Here is a 17,812-nt window from a genome sequence, read left to right on the forward strand (position 1 = left end):
AAGGAATAAAAATAATAGGACATAATGGGTTGTTTACATCTGCAGATTCTGTTTTGTCTATTTTGTGTTTGTTACTGTTGTTGCCTTTATTTTTCTGAAGTGCATTTGTATGTACCACCTTATCTGTTTCTTACACTATCTGTATAGGATAGTTAGAATAAATATCTTAATATCCGCTCTAAATGTATTCATTTAATAATTATTGATCAACTATTATGAGCCAGGCACTGGTAGACTTGCCAGTGGCAGGAAATAGAATAGACATAAATCCTTGCTTAATGAAATTAAGTAAAATTTACCAGGGAAAGGAAAGGGGCGGGGGGGGGGGGGGGGGGGAGGCAAGAAGCTGCATGTGATTGCGTGTATCCTGCTTGGCCTCATTTTACCTTCCACACCACCTTTCAACTGTGTAAAATAGGTCCCACCAAACCACAAAGTACAGTCCTCACCCCCTAACCCCCAGGGCCCCAGGAGCGCCTTCCATTAGTGACCTTCCCATCGGGGCAAAAGGCTCTAACACTAAACAACGCCATCCGGACTCAGAGAGTGTAAGGCCAGGAGTCGTGGCTTTAAAATAGACATCTCAAATTGCCTTGCAAGCTGAACGAGAGTAAGCTAATACAAGGCACAAATCAGAAACAGTTCCCTCCACATGCTGTTCAATTTATAAGGTCCTGTCTGTAGACGGGTAGGAGAAAATCTGAAGTTTTCAGACTGATGAGACAATCTAACCGCTATCTGCAAGGGAATATACAAATGAAAAATGTGCATTTTATAATGGGAACATAAAATGTTTGCAGGATAAATGAATGACATTTCTGGCCTCATATGACCTCCCACCATCAGTGCAGCTACCATAGAGGAAAACCGAGAGAATGGTGAATAACACGGCAATTTACATTTCACGACCATTAGGTATCAAAATTACCGACCCATCCCTGAGCTACAGTAATAAAATCAAGACAAGACCTTAATCAATTCGGTGCAAATAAAAACCTAACTCTGGCAGCTGCCTTTGCCCTATACTCCTATTATGCCACAGGGCATTTCCCAGGTACAGAGAAAGCGGTGAAAGGATGCTCTGGATCCCCTCAGCCTTTCCCGGCACCTATCCATTTCATCCATCTCCAACTCATTTCCTTACCCTGTCACCTTCAAACAATGTTGGATGTGGCCTCAGAAGCCCTGCCAAACAGCTCTCTTTATTTTGATTGCCAAACACCTTGGATGAGAAATGTATGCCCATCATATCCTTTGTTTACTCATCACATACATCCTCTTTGAACCTTGTTAAATAGTTTCCTGCCTCAGATGCAGAATTGGCATTGCTTTTCTGAGGCCACCAGCAAACCTCATTCATGCTGGGCTGGAGAGTGCCATCCTTACATTGTCATCATTATTTCCTAAGTATCCGCCACTACAGGCCTTGCCCCCAGCTGCTCTCCAGCCACCTCCCTCCCCGCCCCCCAAAACAAACCAAAAAGCATCCTGGTACCTGCATTCTCCTGGGTCTCTGTGTGTACTGTTTCTTAATTCTCTGTTGTTCTTTGTTTTCTCTCTTTCACTTCGAGAGCTTGTCAATTTTCAAGCTATTGGCTATTACTTCTGCAAGCTCTTACCCCAACTCCAGGCCCAACTTTTCAACAGTCTGTTTAATGAGTGTCTGCCTACCATGTGACGGGCACGGAACTGAGGCTGGTGATCCAGTAACACTAAGCCCTCACAGAGCTCAAAGTCCGGAGCTGACCATTTGCACTTAAATTCAAAAACTCCCAACTCAAGCCTATCATCATATTTCTTCCAAATGCCACCTTCTGGGTGCTGTCTTCTGCACTTTTCTTAATGTCAGGGTGGTTCTCAAAATCTCTACAGCAAACTGCTTTCCCCGGGGAGCAGACTGAAAAGATCAGCACACAGAAAGCCTATTAGGAGGTGCTCTTGAGATCCATGCCCCCGAGGGAGTACAGAAGAAGCAGAACTAGAGAGAGGCAGAAGTTGCCTGAGATGCAGCCTCAGTAAGGGCCTCCACTGACCCTCCATGGAGCTCTGCTTCAGAGTTGGCTGAACTATTGCTTACGGTCAAGCCTTCAGATCCCCATGTTGGATCTGGAATGGGGCACGACCTTGGGCAAGGCAGCTCCCCTCAGTCCAGGCAGCACATGTACGAGGCTGACAGTTGAGGGTGACAGCCAGTAGTACTCCCAGCATCTAGGTGGAGAACTCATTCATTCCCAAAGGGGCATCTAGGCACTACCATGTCCACCACACTCACAGGGGTTTGAAACCTGTACTTCCATCAGAAGAAATACAGAGATTGGAGCTACACAGACCAAGATGCTAATCTTATCTCTATCACCCTGTAGCTGTGATCATAGGCAAGTTACTCAACTTCTCTGACTCTCTCATAAAGTTATTCTGGAAGTCCAGTGACACATATTATAAAAACAATTAAATGCTGGGTCTATAGTACTTGCCTATCATGTTATTTTTTTTTTTCCTTTTCCCACCCTATATGTGTGTGTTTTTTAAATTATGTTCTTTTCCAAGTTCTAAGACTTCTCTCAAAGTGACTCTCATTCATTCAGTCAATAAAGATGAAATAAGAACCTACCTCAAGCCGGGACTAGTCTTGGCACTTCGAAGACCACAGTGAGCAACCCAGACAAGGTCCTGCTTGTGCAGAGCTTAAATCACAGTAAGGGAAGACAGGTGATACACAAGCAAGCAAGTAAATAGTTGAGTGCGATGATGGAAATTAACAGTGATGTGAGAGAGAAGAACTGGTGGAGAGGGCTAATGTGTGAGGCAGTGACACTGAGCAGAAATCTGAATGCCACAAAAGGACCAATCATATGGAAAACTGGAACAAGGGAGCATTTCTGACATGGGGAATAGGACAAAAGTCCTGTTGCAAGAGAATACTTGCCTGAAGTGAGCAAGAAGTGTACTGTGGAACTGTGAGCGGAGGTTAGAGAGTCAGGAGGTGAGGTCAGAAAGATAGGCTTTTGACACCATATAGACCATGGTAAGGCATCACTCCTGCATTACTGTTTTGGGTATTTAATGGAATACCATGTCTAGAGCACTTGGTACCCTGCCTGGTGCATGGTAAAGCTTGATAAATCAATACTCTTATCCTCGTCCACCTCTTTCTTCTCCTCTTCCTCCTCCTCCTCCTCATCCTCATCCTCATCATTGCAATTTCAAACAGTCTTTTTCTATACAGGCTCTTCCTTTGTCCACATGTCCTCCACATTATGCCAAATAAGGAAAGGCCAAGATAGGACAAAGGGGAGAGACAGAGGAAGAGTTAAAATAGCCGTTCGACACATTATTTGGTAATTTTACATTTCTTAAAACCAAAGGACCATATCAAATTTTTGTTTGAATGCCCAATTTATGTGTGTGTTTAATACATATGGGGTATATTATGAATGGATTAGCAAATCCTCATTTGCTAAATAAATGCTGTCTGAATGAATGCATGTGAGGGGTGACTGAGTGGATAAATAAATAACCAGTAAGATCACATCTGTTTTTAAGATTTCTGGGGTGAAATTTCTGGGAGATTTTATAATCCTAAAATGTTGCACACCCAAAAATTGTTGAAAATATTTTCCATGAAAAGCACAAGAATACTAAACAAGAACTATGAAGAAAGGAAATATTTGAAGGTTCCCCCAAAGACTGTGGTTAGAGAAAACAAGGTATCGGGAGATGTGATAATCAATGTACAGATCTGTAGGATAACTGATAAGGGGTCAAAAAAAGGCACCAAAATTAATTGTCTACTGTATTCCAAATACTGTGCCATGCAGTATACTTTTAATCTTCATGATTCTATAAATTATTACCTTCATTTTATAGATAAGAAGCTGAGCCTCAGAGAGGCTCATCCAAGAATGCGCAAGATAACACAGGAGTTAGTGTCTGACTCCAAAACCCGTTATTCTCCCAGAGTGTAGAGAGGAAAGGAATCTTAACCAAGACCTTACTCCTCAAGGAATCAGCATAGCAGCACAATGAAGAAATTAATAACAATAAACACAATGTCTCTGATTCACTGTTCACATTTTATTACATATTTACCCAGGAGTGAGAGATTAGTATGATTATATGTGATTTCAGAGACGGGGAAACAAACACTGGAAAGTTATTTCCCCAAAGTCAAATTAAAACAAAAATCAGAATGCAACACTTGTTGATCTGCAGCACCTGTCCCCGTCCTGTGCATGCACACACATATACAACAGGTATTTTTCAAGAAAACGAGGCAATCACGTTAACCAGATAATGCACAGATCTCTAAAAGCTTTTTTTAAGCTTTCTGTTAAAATCCATTCCTAATTTGCCTTTCTCTGCCTAAGAGGCTCCCTGGTAGAATATTGGTAATCAAGTGTGCACATTAACTCTTTCCGACCACAAGAACCTCAGTGTTTCTATGTAGAAAAAAAAAAATTCTCATTATCTAGCATTTGATTATCTAAGACACTCCACTTCCAGGATGTCCACACACCTATAGCCCAGTGATAGCTAAGACTCATAATAATGACACTGCATCACTGACACACACAGCAGAGACCCTGGGATGATCAAAGCCTGATTCACAAAATGAAAAGTGCTTAACTCTTAAGTATATTTTATTGGATTTCATCTGCCCACAAACTGATACTGCACAAGTGAGATAATACTTTGCCAGAATGTCTGATGAACCAGAATGACTTTTTACCTTTTTGGGTAAGAAAATATCAACCATGCTCTCCAATACGATAGGAAATATTTTGGTAGCCGCCTATTATTGAATCCCATAGGTTCCTTTATGTTCAAGAAGCAATGTACTATCAAATCTGAGCCAAGGAAACTCACTGTGTAATAACTAAGGCCCATAAATAATGCATTGAATGATATAACTGCATAGCCTTAATTTTTCAAGGCTTAGCTCTAACTTTGAAAACATAATGCAAATACTAATCAAGAAATTAGCATTGAGTTCCTCAAAAACTAACTAGTTATCAGTTTTCGATTCTGATTTGGTGGAAGAGAGTGGCCTGGGGGATCAATTAGCTATTCTAGGAGCATTAACTAAATAGTGAAAGAATAAGACCCAGATATATATTAAATAAGCTTAAAATCAGATTTATATGCAACACAGGAAGGCTAGAAATGCCTTTGAATATTAGTCTGCTTCATTTGACATTCACTCTCATTATTGCCCAAGACAGCATCCACTGCTTCAACGGATTTCCCCCCAAACACCTGAAGTTCAAGTTGACAGATAGGCCTTTTAATATACAATGAGTACCTTCATCACTTTATACCTCTCCAAGTCATACTCATCCTCTCAGATTAGGCTACAAATTCATTCTCTCCAGCCTCAGTTGGGCCCTCAAAGAAAAAATACCAAATAATACTTCTACCTGTTCCTGGTCACTATTCCTCACCATTTCTTAAAGCAACAATTTCTAATTTTATCACTGTTCCCAAGGACTCCATCCCTCCAACACCATTATTATGTCTATACTGACTACTATAGGATAAATATGTGGATGCACTGGTTTGTTGAGATTCTTATTTAATATGATGTTGGATAACAAAGATTTCTTATACATTGAAATAATAATGAACAAAACAGCATGGTATAGATACCATCTCCATATCTTCCAGAGATACATATCTGATCTTTAAGAGCTAGAATACACTGTGTCAGCACATATGCTTCCCAAAAGAGTTACTATGACTGCAAGCATTTTAAGACAATCATGGTTACCAAAGTTAGAGACAACCAGCATAAAATCTAGAAATTATTGTAAATCTCCAATAAAATGCCGAACATGATCCCTAGCCTGTTTTGCTCAGTGGATAGAGCATCCGCCTGCGAACTGAAGGGTCCCAGATTCCATTCCGGTCAAGGGTACATACCTGGGTTGCAGGCTTGATCCCCAGTGGGGGGTGTACAGGAGGCAGCCAATCAATCATCATTGATGTTTCTATCTCTATCTCTCCCTTTCCTTCCTCTCTAAAATCAATAAAAATATATATATATTTTTAAAATATATTTTATTGATTTTTTTACAGAGAGAAAGGGAGAGAGATAGAGAGCCAGAAACGTCGATGAGAAACATCAACCAGCCGCCTCCTGCATACCCCCTACCAGGGATGTGCCTGCAACCAATGTACATGCTCTTGACCGGAATCAAACCTGGGACCTTTCAGTCTGCAGACCGACGCTCTATCACTGAGCCAAACCGGTTTCAGCAAAATCAATAAAAATATATTTTTAAAAAATAGCTAACATAAGAGGATTTTCAAAACCTAAAGCATTCTAAAAAAATAATTTTACAACATATTTATTCTTATTTGTGTCTAAGAAAAAGCTACAAATAGAATGGTTAAAATAATCAACTAAATATGTTAGCACAAAAGCATCATAGCCTGTGAAGCATTACTCATACATCACAAGCTACACAAGGATTTTTTCATTCATTCATTCATTCTCCTACAAGCATATATTGAGTGCCTTTATAAATCAGACTTTCTACTAGATATAGACATGCATAAATCTGGCTTAAGGTGGCAGAATAAACCAAAATCACAGTATAATACAAGTCTAATGTGAGCAATTACAGTACTCGATAGGAGAAACTGCAGTGAGAGAAAACAGAATGTGTGTGTGTGTGTGTGTGTGTGTGTGTGTGTGTGTGTTTTGTGCACAAAACTAATCAGAAAAACCATTCTTCCCCAATATCAAATTAGAGAGTTCATGCATGAAGAAGCATAGGCATAAAGCAACAAGGAATGTAAGCGTGTTTTTGACATTTTTAATTACTCTATTGGGCACAGCAGAGTCACACATAGCAAACATAGAGTAAATAGAAAAGGAGTCAAGCAGACTTCAAGGACTTGCAACTAAGGTCCCACTAGCACTCCACACAGACAGCTTCTCTCCTGATAGACCAGTTCCAAACGCAAACCCTCCAAACGTTAGCTCACCATTTATTTGGAGAGTTCAACTTACCCATTGAATGAGAGAAAGACTAACTGGCTAAGGATGTAGAGATGAGCAGCTGGTATTATATTTTAGTAAGGTTTAATAGATAGTTCTATTCACCTAATATTCGAACCCCCTAGTACTTCCTTTCTAGGAAAAAAAAATATATTTTCCTGGCATCCAGATCTGTTTCTGTATCCCTTCACCTTTTAAAGACATTTTTATAGGCATGTGAACAAGCCATTGCTTCAAAATGAACCAGTAGATGGAGCATTTGAGAAATGTTGTATGGGTAACTCTCTGAACAACACAAAGGCTGGTGGTACCATCACAGGATCCTCAAGACAACCCTTCTCCCTTCCCCTCTGCCCTCCTCCACATTTTCAAATAGTTTATTTAAAGAAAGGGGTCCTAGCACACTAAGCAATGGCATGTGACCTTGAATGTAAACTTAGCGGAGCTAACAAAGCACCTTCAGGAAAAACAGCCACAGAGTCCACAAATAATTAAAAGCACAAACCATGACACCCCAAACACCTCTGCCACACAACCAACACAATTATTTTGAACACAGAGGACACAACCATAGGATGTAGCTCCAAGACACCACTTTTATTCTGTCCCTATTAATACAAAAATTCACTTGGATCTAGTCACCTCAAAGGAGTCACATCCAGGGTCATTCTTTAAAAAAAAAAACAGTCTGCAGAGCTATCTGCAGACTAGAGTCTAGATCAGTGACCCTGAAGGTGTGGAGTCCAGTCCTTGAGATACAGCTGTGGGGTCCTAGCTATCAGGTGGGGTTTTGTTTAAAATATAAAGTTCAAGTCCCTCCCTTCCCCCCTCCCCAGAGCTATCAAATCAGACCTAATGAGGGCCCAGGAATCTGATTCTAATCATTTTCTTCAGGTGTTCTTATGTTCCCTGAAGTTTGATAACCACTGCTTAAATGAAGAACTGTTTAATAAGTCTCAAATCCAGCCTGTATTAGGAAGTGATTTTCTCACTGTTGTTTTCATAATATTCACTCTTTCTCAACTCCCCACCACAGCCCCACAAATCTCCAGCCTTCTTAGATATCTGCAGTTCCTCTACTTCCTAACTCGCTCTACGCTGGACTTTGCAATGTTATGAGGTGCTCTGAGCTTACAGCACGTAATTCTAGATCTTCAGGTTCTGTCCTGAAGTGAGTTTTGAGGAGCAAGACTGTCATTCCATCTCCTAGCAATGCATTTTTGGCAACAGTAGCCCACTTGCTGACAAACATTTCCCTCTCATTTGAGAGAGAACTGTGCAGACACCATAAGCAGACTGGAGACTGGAGGAGATTGAAGGAATCATTTTATGTACCTAACTTCTTAAAATATAAATGGGCCACCTAATGAAAACCAGGAGGAGAATACTACCCCATCTGCTTGATAGCATAGCTACATTCTGAATGTTTGCTTTAAATGGCAGGTGTAAGAAAATTCAAACAGATTGGCATATTTGAATGTGTCTCTCATAGAGCAGATATTAAATCTAAATATATTGCCTGATAGAACCAAATAGAGCACACAAAAAATCACACATAAAAGAAAAAAATGTATCTGAAACCAGTTTGGCTCAGTGGATAGAGCATTGGGACTGCAGACTGAAAGGTCCCAGGTTCAATTCTGGTCACAGGCATGTACCTTGGTTGTGGGCACATCCCCGGTAGAGGGTGTGCAAGAGGCAGCTGGTCGATGTTTCTCTCTAATAGATGTTTCTAGCTCTCTATCCCTCTCCCTTCCTCTCTGAAAAAAAAAAAAAAAAAATCAATAAAATATATATTTTTTTTAAAGAAAAGAAAAAATGTAATTAAGACGAGTAAACAAAAACATCCATTCATCTATTCTAAGCATTTTAATGACTATCCATTAGGTACTTTTCTAAATTTTGCCTAATATCTAATATGCAAATTGTCCCCTTGGGAGTTCAACTGCTTGCTATGACGAGTGTTGACAACCAGGGGGCATTGCAGAACGAAGGAAGGCCCTGGCCAGCAGCTCGGGAAAGGAGGACCCACCGCCAGCTGGAAAGCCCCAATTGGTCCTGATCGCCACCCAGGCGGAGGGACCCTACCCAGGCACAAGTTTCGTGCACCAGGCTTCTAGGATGACATAACCATCAACTGTGTTGAGGTTAGAGTCAGGATTTAAAAATAAGAACTTTAAAGTTTGAGCTACATCACTCGTTCATGTAACAAGCAAGGGCCTACAAAGAAAATCTAGTCACCAGAAAGGCCTTGCAAATATTTTCCCTGCCTATGCACTTCATTTTCTTTTTCTTTCTAGAGGTATGTGAAGTTCCAAAAGGCATCATTCTACCTTCTCCCCAGCTCATGGGAGAAGAATGCATACATATGGAAATAATGTATTTATTTTACTATCATATTCAATAAATATGTATTTTTTAAAGTTTACCTTAAGTTCCATATAACAGAAACAACAGGACAAAGCAAAGGTGAATGAACAGAGCAATGGTGATACTGTCGGGAAAAGACATAATAGCACTAGAACACATAGCTCAGAGTCCTTCAAGGTAGATCAATTATGAACTAACTAATAATCGTGGGTGTTATTTTTCCATTGTCAAAATGTAGCTTTAAAATGAAGATCCAACAATTGAGCTGGTAGCCAAACAAGCCTAGATCACTGCACACAAAACATAAATGCCTTCAGCTGGGTAATTGCTGCATCTCATCGCCTAAACCTTTGAACCCTGTACAAATCAGTTTGACTGAAATGGATGGAGAACATTTGACATTCTCAGGCAAATGAAATAATCAAGTTCTCTTTCACCTGATTTTTTCCCCCTAATTTAAAAATAATTTGTTGTGAAATAACCTACATTCGACTAAATATGTATGCCCTTGTACGTGTTCTTATAAAATTTATAAAAGTGGCTTTCATATTGTCAAAAAGCACTCTGCAGATTGACAGAACTGTTCAAATCTGCAGTGATTACATACACACACAGGAGTCATAGCCAGGGAGCCAAACGGAACTCCAGTTCTAATTTTATAATGGATTGACTGGGCAGTGCCAACAAAATAAACTCCTTCTTATTATGCTTTGTTCTTTCTCAGGTACATGACATCAGTTAACCTATGAATTCTTTCAAAGATTACCAGCAAGTAAATTATTGAGAGAGAAGACATTTTTAGATCATTTGGAAGCATTCAAATTTGGTGGAAAGTAATGGATCTTGGCCCAAAATTATCACATATTGAGTTTGAGGAGTTTAAAAACAAAAACAAACAAACAAACAAAACACATGTTGCTCCTCATTCACAACAAATCTACAGGATTGTTACTATTCCTATTTCACAAAATAGGAAACCACGGCCCTAAGAATGTAAGAGTTGGTTCTCCCAGAGGCTCACAGTTAGGAAGGGGCTCAGCAGGGAGTTATTCAAACCCCTGAGGAACTCTGAGCCTTGTTCCTTCACCTCTGCCTCTTTCATGCTCCAGGATCAGGGATGCAGCAGGGAAAGCAACAAATGGTCATTAAATTCTGATATCAGATCACAGTGTCCATTTTTTACAAACGTGAAAACACTAAACTACTGGAATACAGTTTCTCTAAATTGTGACAAATCTGTTACTCAGACTTTGTTAGCTAAATTGAGCACAGATTTTAAAAACTTCAATTAAGATAAAAGTTATCAAATATCCCACCTCATAAGTATACTTCATATATTTTTCATTATTTACATGCTAGTTACACCCACACTCTCGAGGCTTTTTTAATAGTTTACGCGTGTCAGAAAGCTAATAGTAGTCAATATCAGGGGAGGCTAAATGCGTATCTTATGTCCTTTCACTTTTTCATAGGCTTGTATCAATATAATACTTTTCCAAAAACAGTGAAACCATTTTCCCTTTTTTGCTACTTGAATCGACTTCCCTTCAGTTTTCTCTTTGCTCGCTGTTCTCTCATTTCCTTGGATTATTATCTATCAGTAGCTTTCCTCCCCTTCGCTGTCATCCTCCCAGTCCTGTCACTTTTCTTCCTGCCACTCTGCCCTGCTGCTTCTGAAGTCTTCAAAGCCACCTGCAATGCTGTAACAGCCAGTCGCCCTCCCACAAGAAAACGAGGGAAGCCTGGCCCTCCAGCTGGTCTCAGTACCTTCACTGACAGGCTGACACTAGCAAACCCAAAACCCATGTCAGAGTGAAAGGATTCTCCACAACTCCCGTTTATAAGAATAAAATCGAAATAAATGGGTGGCTAAATCCACCCGGGGCGTATACTCCCCAGCTGTTTCTCCACATGTGTTCCCAAGTAAATTACTTCAAGATAAATAACAGAATGAGTGATTTATGCACCTGCAGTTGGGACTTTAGGGTTGTTTTTATGGTTATGGCTGCACTCCACAGATTCACAGTAAACAAACTACCCAAAGTGGATGACAAGTATACCTTACCCTAGACATCCCCAGGACAACTGACATTCTTGTGATTCTCCTCAATACAGTTTCATTAAGATAAAGGCTATAATTAGAGAAGTCGCATGAGGCCAAAGACTGGGGATTTTCTTTTTCTTCTTCTGGCTATTGTATTGCCCATGCTTTGCACAATACTTGCCACATAGTAGGTCCTCCAATATCGCTTAATGATTGGGTGGAATAAATATAGCTCTGATGCTCCCATTTAAGTAATCTACTTCCCTCAAAAATTTAAAACTCATAATGTATGCTTATTTTTCTTTTATATGTCACTATGGCAGTTTATCAAAAGCTTGATGACATATTATATGTCTCTGTAGGATACCCCCTTATTCCTCCCAGAATAAGGGGGGGATCCTAAGTATAATACCTTACAAATGAGAAGGATCCTGGAGTTAAAATGATATGGATGGAGCTATAAAAATGTTTAAGTTGTCCAAGGCACAAGGAATGAAAATCAGGTCTCCCAAGTTCTGAAATTTTTATAAATTTCATCAATTCAATTTACTTTTATTATTAAACTGGTATAATGTGTTATAATCTTTAAATCCAGCATCAATGTATATAAAAATGACTTTTATATCCCATTGATCAAACAACTAGTTTCATTCATTTGACAATATGCTAGTATTTATTAAAAAAATCACTCGATTTTCCTACTTGTGAATTATTATGAATGAGTAATAAATCTCCAGTGGACAGCATTCCATGATGAAGCCACTAAGGAGAAGAGAGCTTCCGTGGCAAACACAGCTTTTCCTGAAGTATATTGTGACAAATGCAAGACAGCTCATAATCAAAACAACCAGAAATAAAAGGCAGGACATAAACTGTCTCCACAAGTATTTTCGGAGAAGTTTAGAATCCTGACAGTGCAGGGGAATGAAACTTCTAGAACTTTCTGAAGCAATGTTCTAGCTCACCAAAGAACAGAAAACAGGGTCGGGGGTTGGCAACCACAGAAATAAATTCCTGCTTTGAAATATAACCTGGGTTTTATTCGTGTTACTAAGTCTATTGGCAACATGGCCAGCCAATGAGATTTATTTATACAGAAACTATGGTGTTGAAAATTTTTATGCTATGTTCACCAGTATGGTCTCAGCTTTCAAAATGGAGAAGATTGACAGCACGGCAAGTACCTATAGCTGTTGCATTTATTAGATCACCACAATTATTTTCAAATTTCTTATCCTAAAAACCATTACCTGGTGCATTCCTTTTATCCAGCAAAAAGCCAGTGTCGTTCAAATTTTACTTATAAAGGTAAAAATTAGAGAGTATTTTCTCCCCCTTGTTCCGGTAGTAACTAACTGGGTTCTGTTTCTTTTATCTACTCCACAGGCAGGTAAAATTAGCATTACGGGGGAATAGCCATTGCTTTTTTACATATTTGTAAATTTTGGTTTTTAGTAAAAAGAAAACTCCAAGACCATTTAAAACAAAATTTCCCCCAAATTAATCATTGTCTTTAGTAAAATCATTGTAGTCAAATATGGATCTGTTGTTACTAAAGATTTAGTATATTGCATAAATGTTGCTGTAGATATTTACACAAAGCTACAGATGCACAAGATTACTGGGCTCCTTTAAAAAAGATTTAGATTCAACAACATCAAATAGTTCCTAAAGTTACACTTTCTGGGAGATTTATTTAGAGTCAAGAGCAGGGAGCAGCAGCCAACCCATTTTGAGTTTTGTTTCCAATGTTACCAATTATGGATGAGTGACATGGAGAGGTGACAGAAGGTAAACTGAAGGCAAAACATACAAGACAAGGAAGGTAACCGAAGAGGTGTGTCATGACTCAAAGAAAGGATCATGCCCCATTAGTGCCAGGGCCACCCGGATGTTTGCAAGACGACCATCAGCCGCAAGAGGACTTTCACAAGGAGACTCAAGAGGAGCTGAACAAGATCAAAGTTCAGTTTCATTTTGGAGACTTCAGAGAAGTCGATGTCTCCAGGAGGAGTCGGTAAAAAAGTACTGTAGGGAGTGGAATGAAAGGTGGACGGGGCTCAGACACTGCATCTTTTCCCAATCCTGTCTGCAATACTGTGGACTCCTTCGAGGCAGAGGTCGCACAGACAGAAAGACCGAAACACAGGTCTGGCATTCCTGCAAACGGACCAAGCCAAGGGTGGCTGAGATGGCTGAGCAGGAATGAGCACAGTGCGCTGGAAGGATGCCTGGAGCCCGGGGAGCCTGGCTCACCTGGAACTGCTGATACAGTCATCCCGCAATGAGCACCCGTTTCCAGGCTAGCGAGGCATTTGCTCACTCAACAGATCTCTGTGAAGGTCTTAATATAAGAAAGGTACAAAAAAAAAAATGAGTGAAAAAGCGCTGGGGAAGTCAGGGGAAGGAAACAGGGTGAAGGTTTGATGTACAGGGGCAAGAAACATCAGGGAGGTCTGGAAAACCAGACACCAAAGTTGCCCAGAGAAGAGGGTTGAGCTAATCCTGCTCAATGAATAAGAAAGAAGAAAAAAAAGTCTATGGGGTGTGGAGAAAGAAACTAGAGGATTTTGTTTGTTTGTTGTTTGTTTGTTTGTTTCATCAGAAGGCAACTCAACAAGCATCTGAGAGCCAGGACTGCAGCCTGGAGAAGAGGGATGGTCCTGGAATGAAGACAGCCTGAGGAATCCGGAGATGTCAGAGGAGGTCACGCTGAGAACAAGAGTGTGGGAAAGGGGAGAGGAAGAGTTTCCTGGAAGGGCCAGGCGCCCCTTGGGGACCACAGGGATGAAGGGCATGGGAATGGGATGTGCGGACACAGCGCCTGGGAAAGTTTGGGAGGAAGAAAACAGGTGGGTGCGAAGGAAGGAGCCCTGGGCCATCAGAATGAATGAGGGTGAGAGGCTGGGGTGGGCGGGCAGGCCCCAAGACCGGAGACTCTCCAACCCCTCCAATGCAAGGTCTTACCCCTTCAGCGCGCTCTAACGCCCCCTGCCCCAGGCCCCAGAGGTCGGGGTCTCCCCGGGGGCCACCGGGACCCCAGGCCGGCGGGGTGAGGCCGGGCCGCCCCCCAGCGGCCGGGCTCCGTGCACGCCCGCCTCGCCCGGCGGTGCCAACTTTCCCGATCCATCCCCGTTCCCCCCCCTCCCTCCGCCCGGCCCTCTCCGGCTCACCGAGGGCGCCGTCAGGCGGCCGATGCTCTCGCCCAACGAGTCCAGGTTGACCCGCCGGCGGCGCTGCGCCCTCCGGGCCCCGGCGGCAGCGGCGGCGGCGGCGGCGGCGGCGGCCGCGCTGGCCTCGGGCTGGCCGGGCGGGCTCCGGCTGCCGTTCCAGCAGAGCCTGGACAGCGGGCACTCGCCCTCCTCCTCGGGGCTGGTCTCCAGGTAGTCGGAGCCCAGGGAGCTGAAGGACTCGGACGAAATCTTCCTCCGAGACATCGCTGCTGCGGGGCCGCGGCGGCGGCGGCGGGAGCGGGAGCGAGAGCGGCGGCGGCTCAGGCGCGGCGGGGCCGCGGGGCGCCGCGATCGCGCTCCGCCGGGCGGGAGTCTCCGGAGCCGCGGAGCCCGCGGAGGAGCCCGCAGCTCATGGCGGGAACTTGGGCGCCGCCGCTCGCGGGGGCCCGGGGCTGTCGGCGGCGGCGCCGGGCTGGGCTTGGGGGGGCTCTCGGGCTGGGTTTGGGGGGGCCGCCGCCGCCTCTGCTGCAGCTCCGCGCGGCGCCGCCTCAACGCCCGCCCCGGCGCATCGCCGTGCGCTGCGCTCCGGCCGCGGGGAGCCCGGCGTGGCCGCGGGGAGCCCGGCGTGGCCGCGGGGAGCCCGGCGTGGCCGCGGGGAGGGCTGCGGCCCGTGCGTCCCGGAGGCTGAGCTGCCGCCGCCTGCGCGCCCGCCCGGCTCGCCCCGCTTCCCCGCTCCTCCCGCCTCCCTCCCTCCCTCCCGGCTGCCCGCCCCCCTCCGTCTCCCTTTATCCGCCACCCCCAGCCTCCCTCCGCCGCGTCACGTGTCGCCGTCACACTCATGGGGACTCTCTGCCTCGCCTGTCGCCACGTTTCGGGAGCAACAAGGACACTCGGTGGCCGCCCTCCGTGCGCCCTCCCCGCTCCCGCCGCCTCCTCCCCTTCCGAGGGGTGCACGGCCGCAGGGATCGGACCTCAGGCCTCACCCCCAACGCCCGCCCCTCGCCCGCGGCTGGGGGTCCGGCGAGCGCTGCGGGGAGGGGACCCTCCTGGAGGAAGCCTGGGCGCGCCCAGTAGGGGTTTACGGTCCGTATGTGTCCTTTCCCGCCTTCCTGGGACTTCGTTTAGGAACTTCTGAGCTGGGGGGCGAGGCCGGGCGGGCCAGCCCACCCCTGTGTAGAGGAGACGCTCACAAAGGAGCGGGGACGGGGCCACATGTTGGCGCCTCTTCTGCCGGAGCAGCTCCTGGGGACAGCGCTCGCCTCCCCGGGGGCCGCGGGGCGCGGAGCGAACCCGGCGCGGGCGGCGCTGAACGGGGAAGGCAAACGCTCTGCCCGCTGGGCGCGCGGGGCTCCCGGCTCCTGGGACTCCCTGCTCCCGGCTCCCCGTCCCCGCCCCCGTCCCCGCTGGTGCTGGACAGCTCCGCGTGCCACCTGCGGCCGCACGAGCTGCGTCTGGGCTGGGGGACAGTTCTGCAGACTCCACCACCTAGGACCGGGCTGGGGGAAGTGGGGGGAACCCGGCGAGTGACCCCATGCCCCTCCTCTTTGTGCCAAATACACGATCTGCTTGCACTTGGCTGCAGTCGCTGCCCGGAGAGCTAAGGGGAGTGGGAGAAAGGCTTTCCCAGCCCAAGGAGAGAAGCGTCACAGCGCAAGGCAGCTCCTGCTGAGAGTTTGCGGTGGAGCTGCTGCTTCATGGCAAACCAGCAGCCGCCGGAGCACCCGACCCCACTGCGCTGGCTTTGGCTCCAGGAAAGCCTCAGGCTTGTTCTGACATTGGGGGGCTGGGGTGGGAGGGAGCAGATAAGATTGTCCTGGAAGAGGGGGCCTAGGCTGTGCCCTCAGCAACTAATCAGATGCGCTCCTCCCCACCTTTCCCTTCCCCGGAAAGAAAAGTTCAGGGCTCAAGCTTTAGCTCCCTCAGGACACCAAGGCCAAGGCCTCTTAGTTTTGTTTTGTTTCCACTGGAAATCAGACACAATTATACTTTTTATCATAAAGAACTGTCATCAATTCTTGTTTCACTGACCTTTTTTTTTTTTTTTCTTTCTGAAATACAAAGGATGGTTCTTCTGAAAATTACACAATTCCAACTTCGGGGAAACTCTCAAATTCTTGCTGTGCGGTATTGATCATGGCATACGTTGGAGTGATTACGTAGTTCTTGTCTTAGTAATGATGATATAATTGTCAAGTGCTTGATAGTCATACAACTTTACAGTTTCTTTTAAGGGTACTAAATAGCATTAGGCCCTTCACATTCTTTTAATAAAACTACTAATACAGCCCTAGCTGGTTTGGCTCAGTGGGTAGAGTGTTGGCCTGTGGACTGAAGGGTCCCAGGTTCAATTTCAGTCACCTCAATAGGGGGTGTGCAGAAGGCAGACGATCAATGATTCTCTCTCATCATTGATGTTTCTGTCTCTCTCTCCCTCTTCCTTCTTCTCTGAAATCAATTATATATATATATATATATATATATATATATATATATATTTTAAAACTGCTAATACACACACACACTGCTCTGTGTGGTTATGGTAAATAACCTTTACATTGAACTTAAAACCCCAACTTTTACTAATCATTTTTACTCTTGTCTCAAAGTCAAAATGACTGAGTGCTGAGTAATGAGTACAATTTGTTCTTAAAATGTGCACGCGGCCCCCGGAGTCTTCCTGTTTACACTGGAGGTTTATTGCCAGAAAGAACTCTGAACCTACCGGACGTGTTTGCCGCATGTGAACCATGTGAATCAAAGACTCTTTATAGCATCCAGCCAAGTGAAGTGGTCCTAGAGTTTTCTGTATGAATTAGCCTGCCTTTGATCCCGATTTTCCCACTGATTTCTAGACTATAAATAAACGGAGGCCTAGCGAGAAATGGTCTATCATCTGCACTGAGGATTGCCAGGGCCTCCTCTGTGTTTTGGTTCAGGAGCTGGGGTCAAAGGCTCTTGATAGGAAGAGTCTGTTCTATATTTGAATTTAACATTTTTTAACACAATTGAAAATCATTTTTTTAAATATATTACAGAGAGGAAGAGAGAAGGATAGTTAGAAACATCGATGAGAGAGAACCCTTGATCAGCTGCCTCTTGCACACCCCCCACTGGGGATGCGCCTGCAACCAAGGTACATGCCCTTGACCGGAATCGAACCTGGGACCCTTCAGTCCACAGACCAAAGCTCTATCCACTGAGCCAAACCGGTTTCAGCTTGAA

The 17,812-nt window shown here is 44.4% G+C and overlaps 1 protein-coding gene across 1 annotated transcript in view; it reads right to left on the minus strand.

Moving 5' to 3' along the window:
- Positions 1–15,063, minus strand: part of GUCY1A2 (guanylate cyclase 1 soluble subunit alpha 2) — a 244,959-nt gene extending 229,896 nt beyond the window's left edge. Inside the window, exon 1 of the mRNA XM_036426867.2 lies at positions 14,591–15,063. Coding sequence (XP_036282760.1) covers positions 14,591–14,854 — 264 coding nt within the window. The 5' untranslated portion in view covers positions 14,855–15,063. The remainder of the gene's footprint in view (positions 1–14,590) is intronic.
- Between the last annotated feature and the right edge of the window lie 2,749 nt (positions 15,064–17,812).

The sequence above is a fragment of the Pipistrellus kuhlii genome, unplaced genomic scaffold (assembly GCF_014108245.1).
Source record: "Pipistrellus kuhlii isolate mPipKuh1 unplaced genomic scaffold, mPipKuh1.p scaffold_m20_p_9, whole genome shotgun sequence".
NCBI classification, from domain to species: domain Eukaryota; kingdom Metazoa; phylum Chordata; class Mammalia; order Chiroptera; family Vespertilionidae; genus Pipistrellus; species Pipistrellus kuhlii.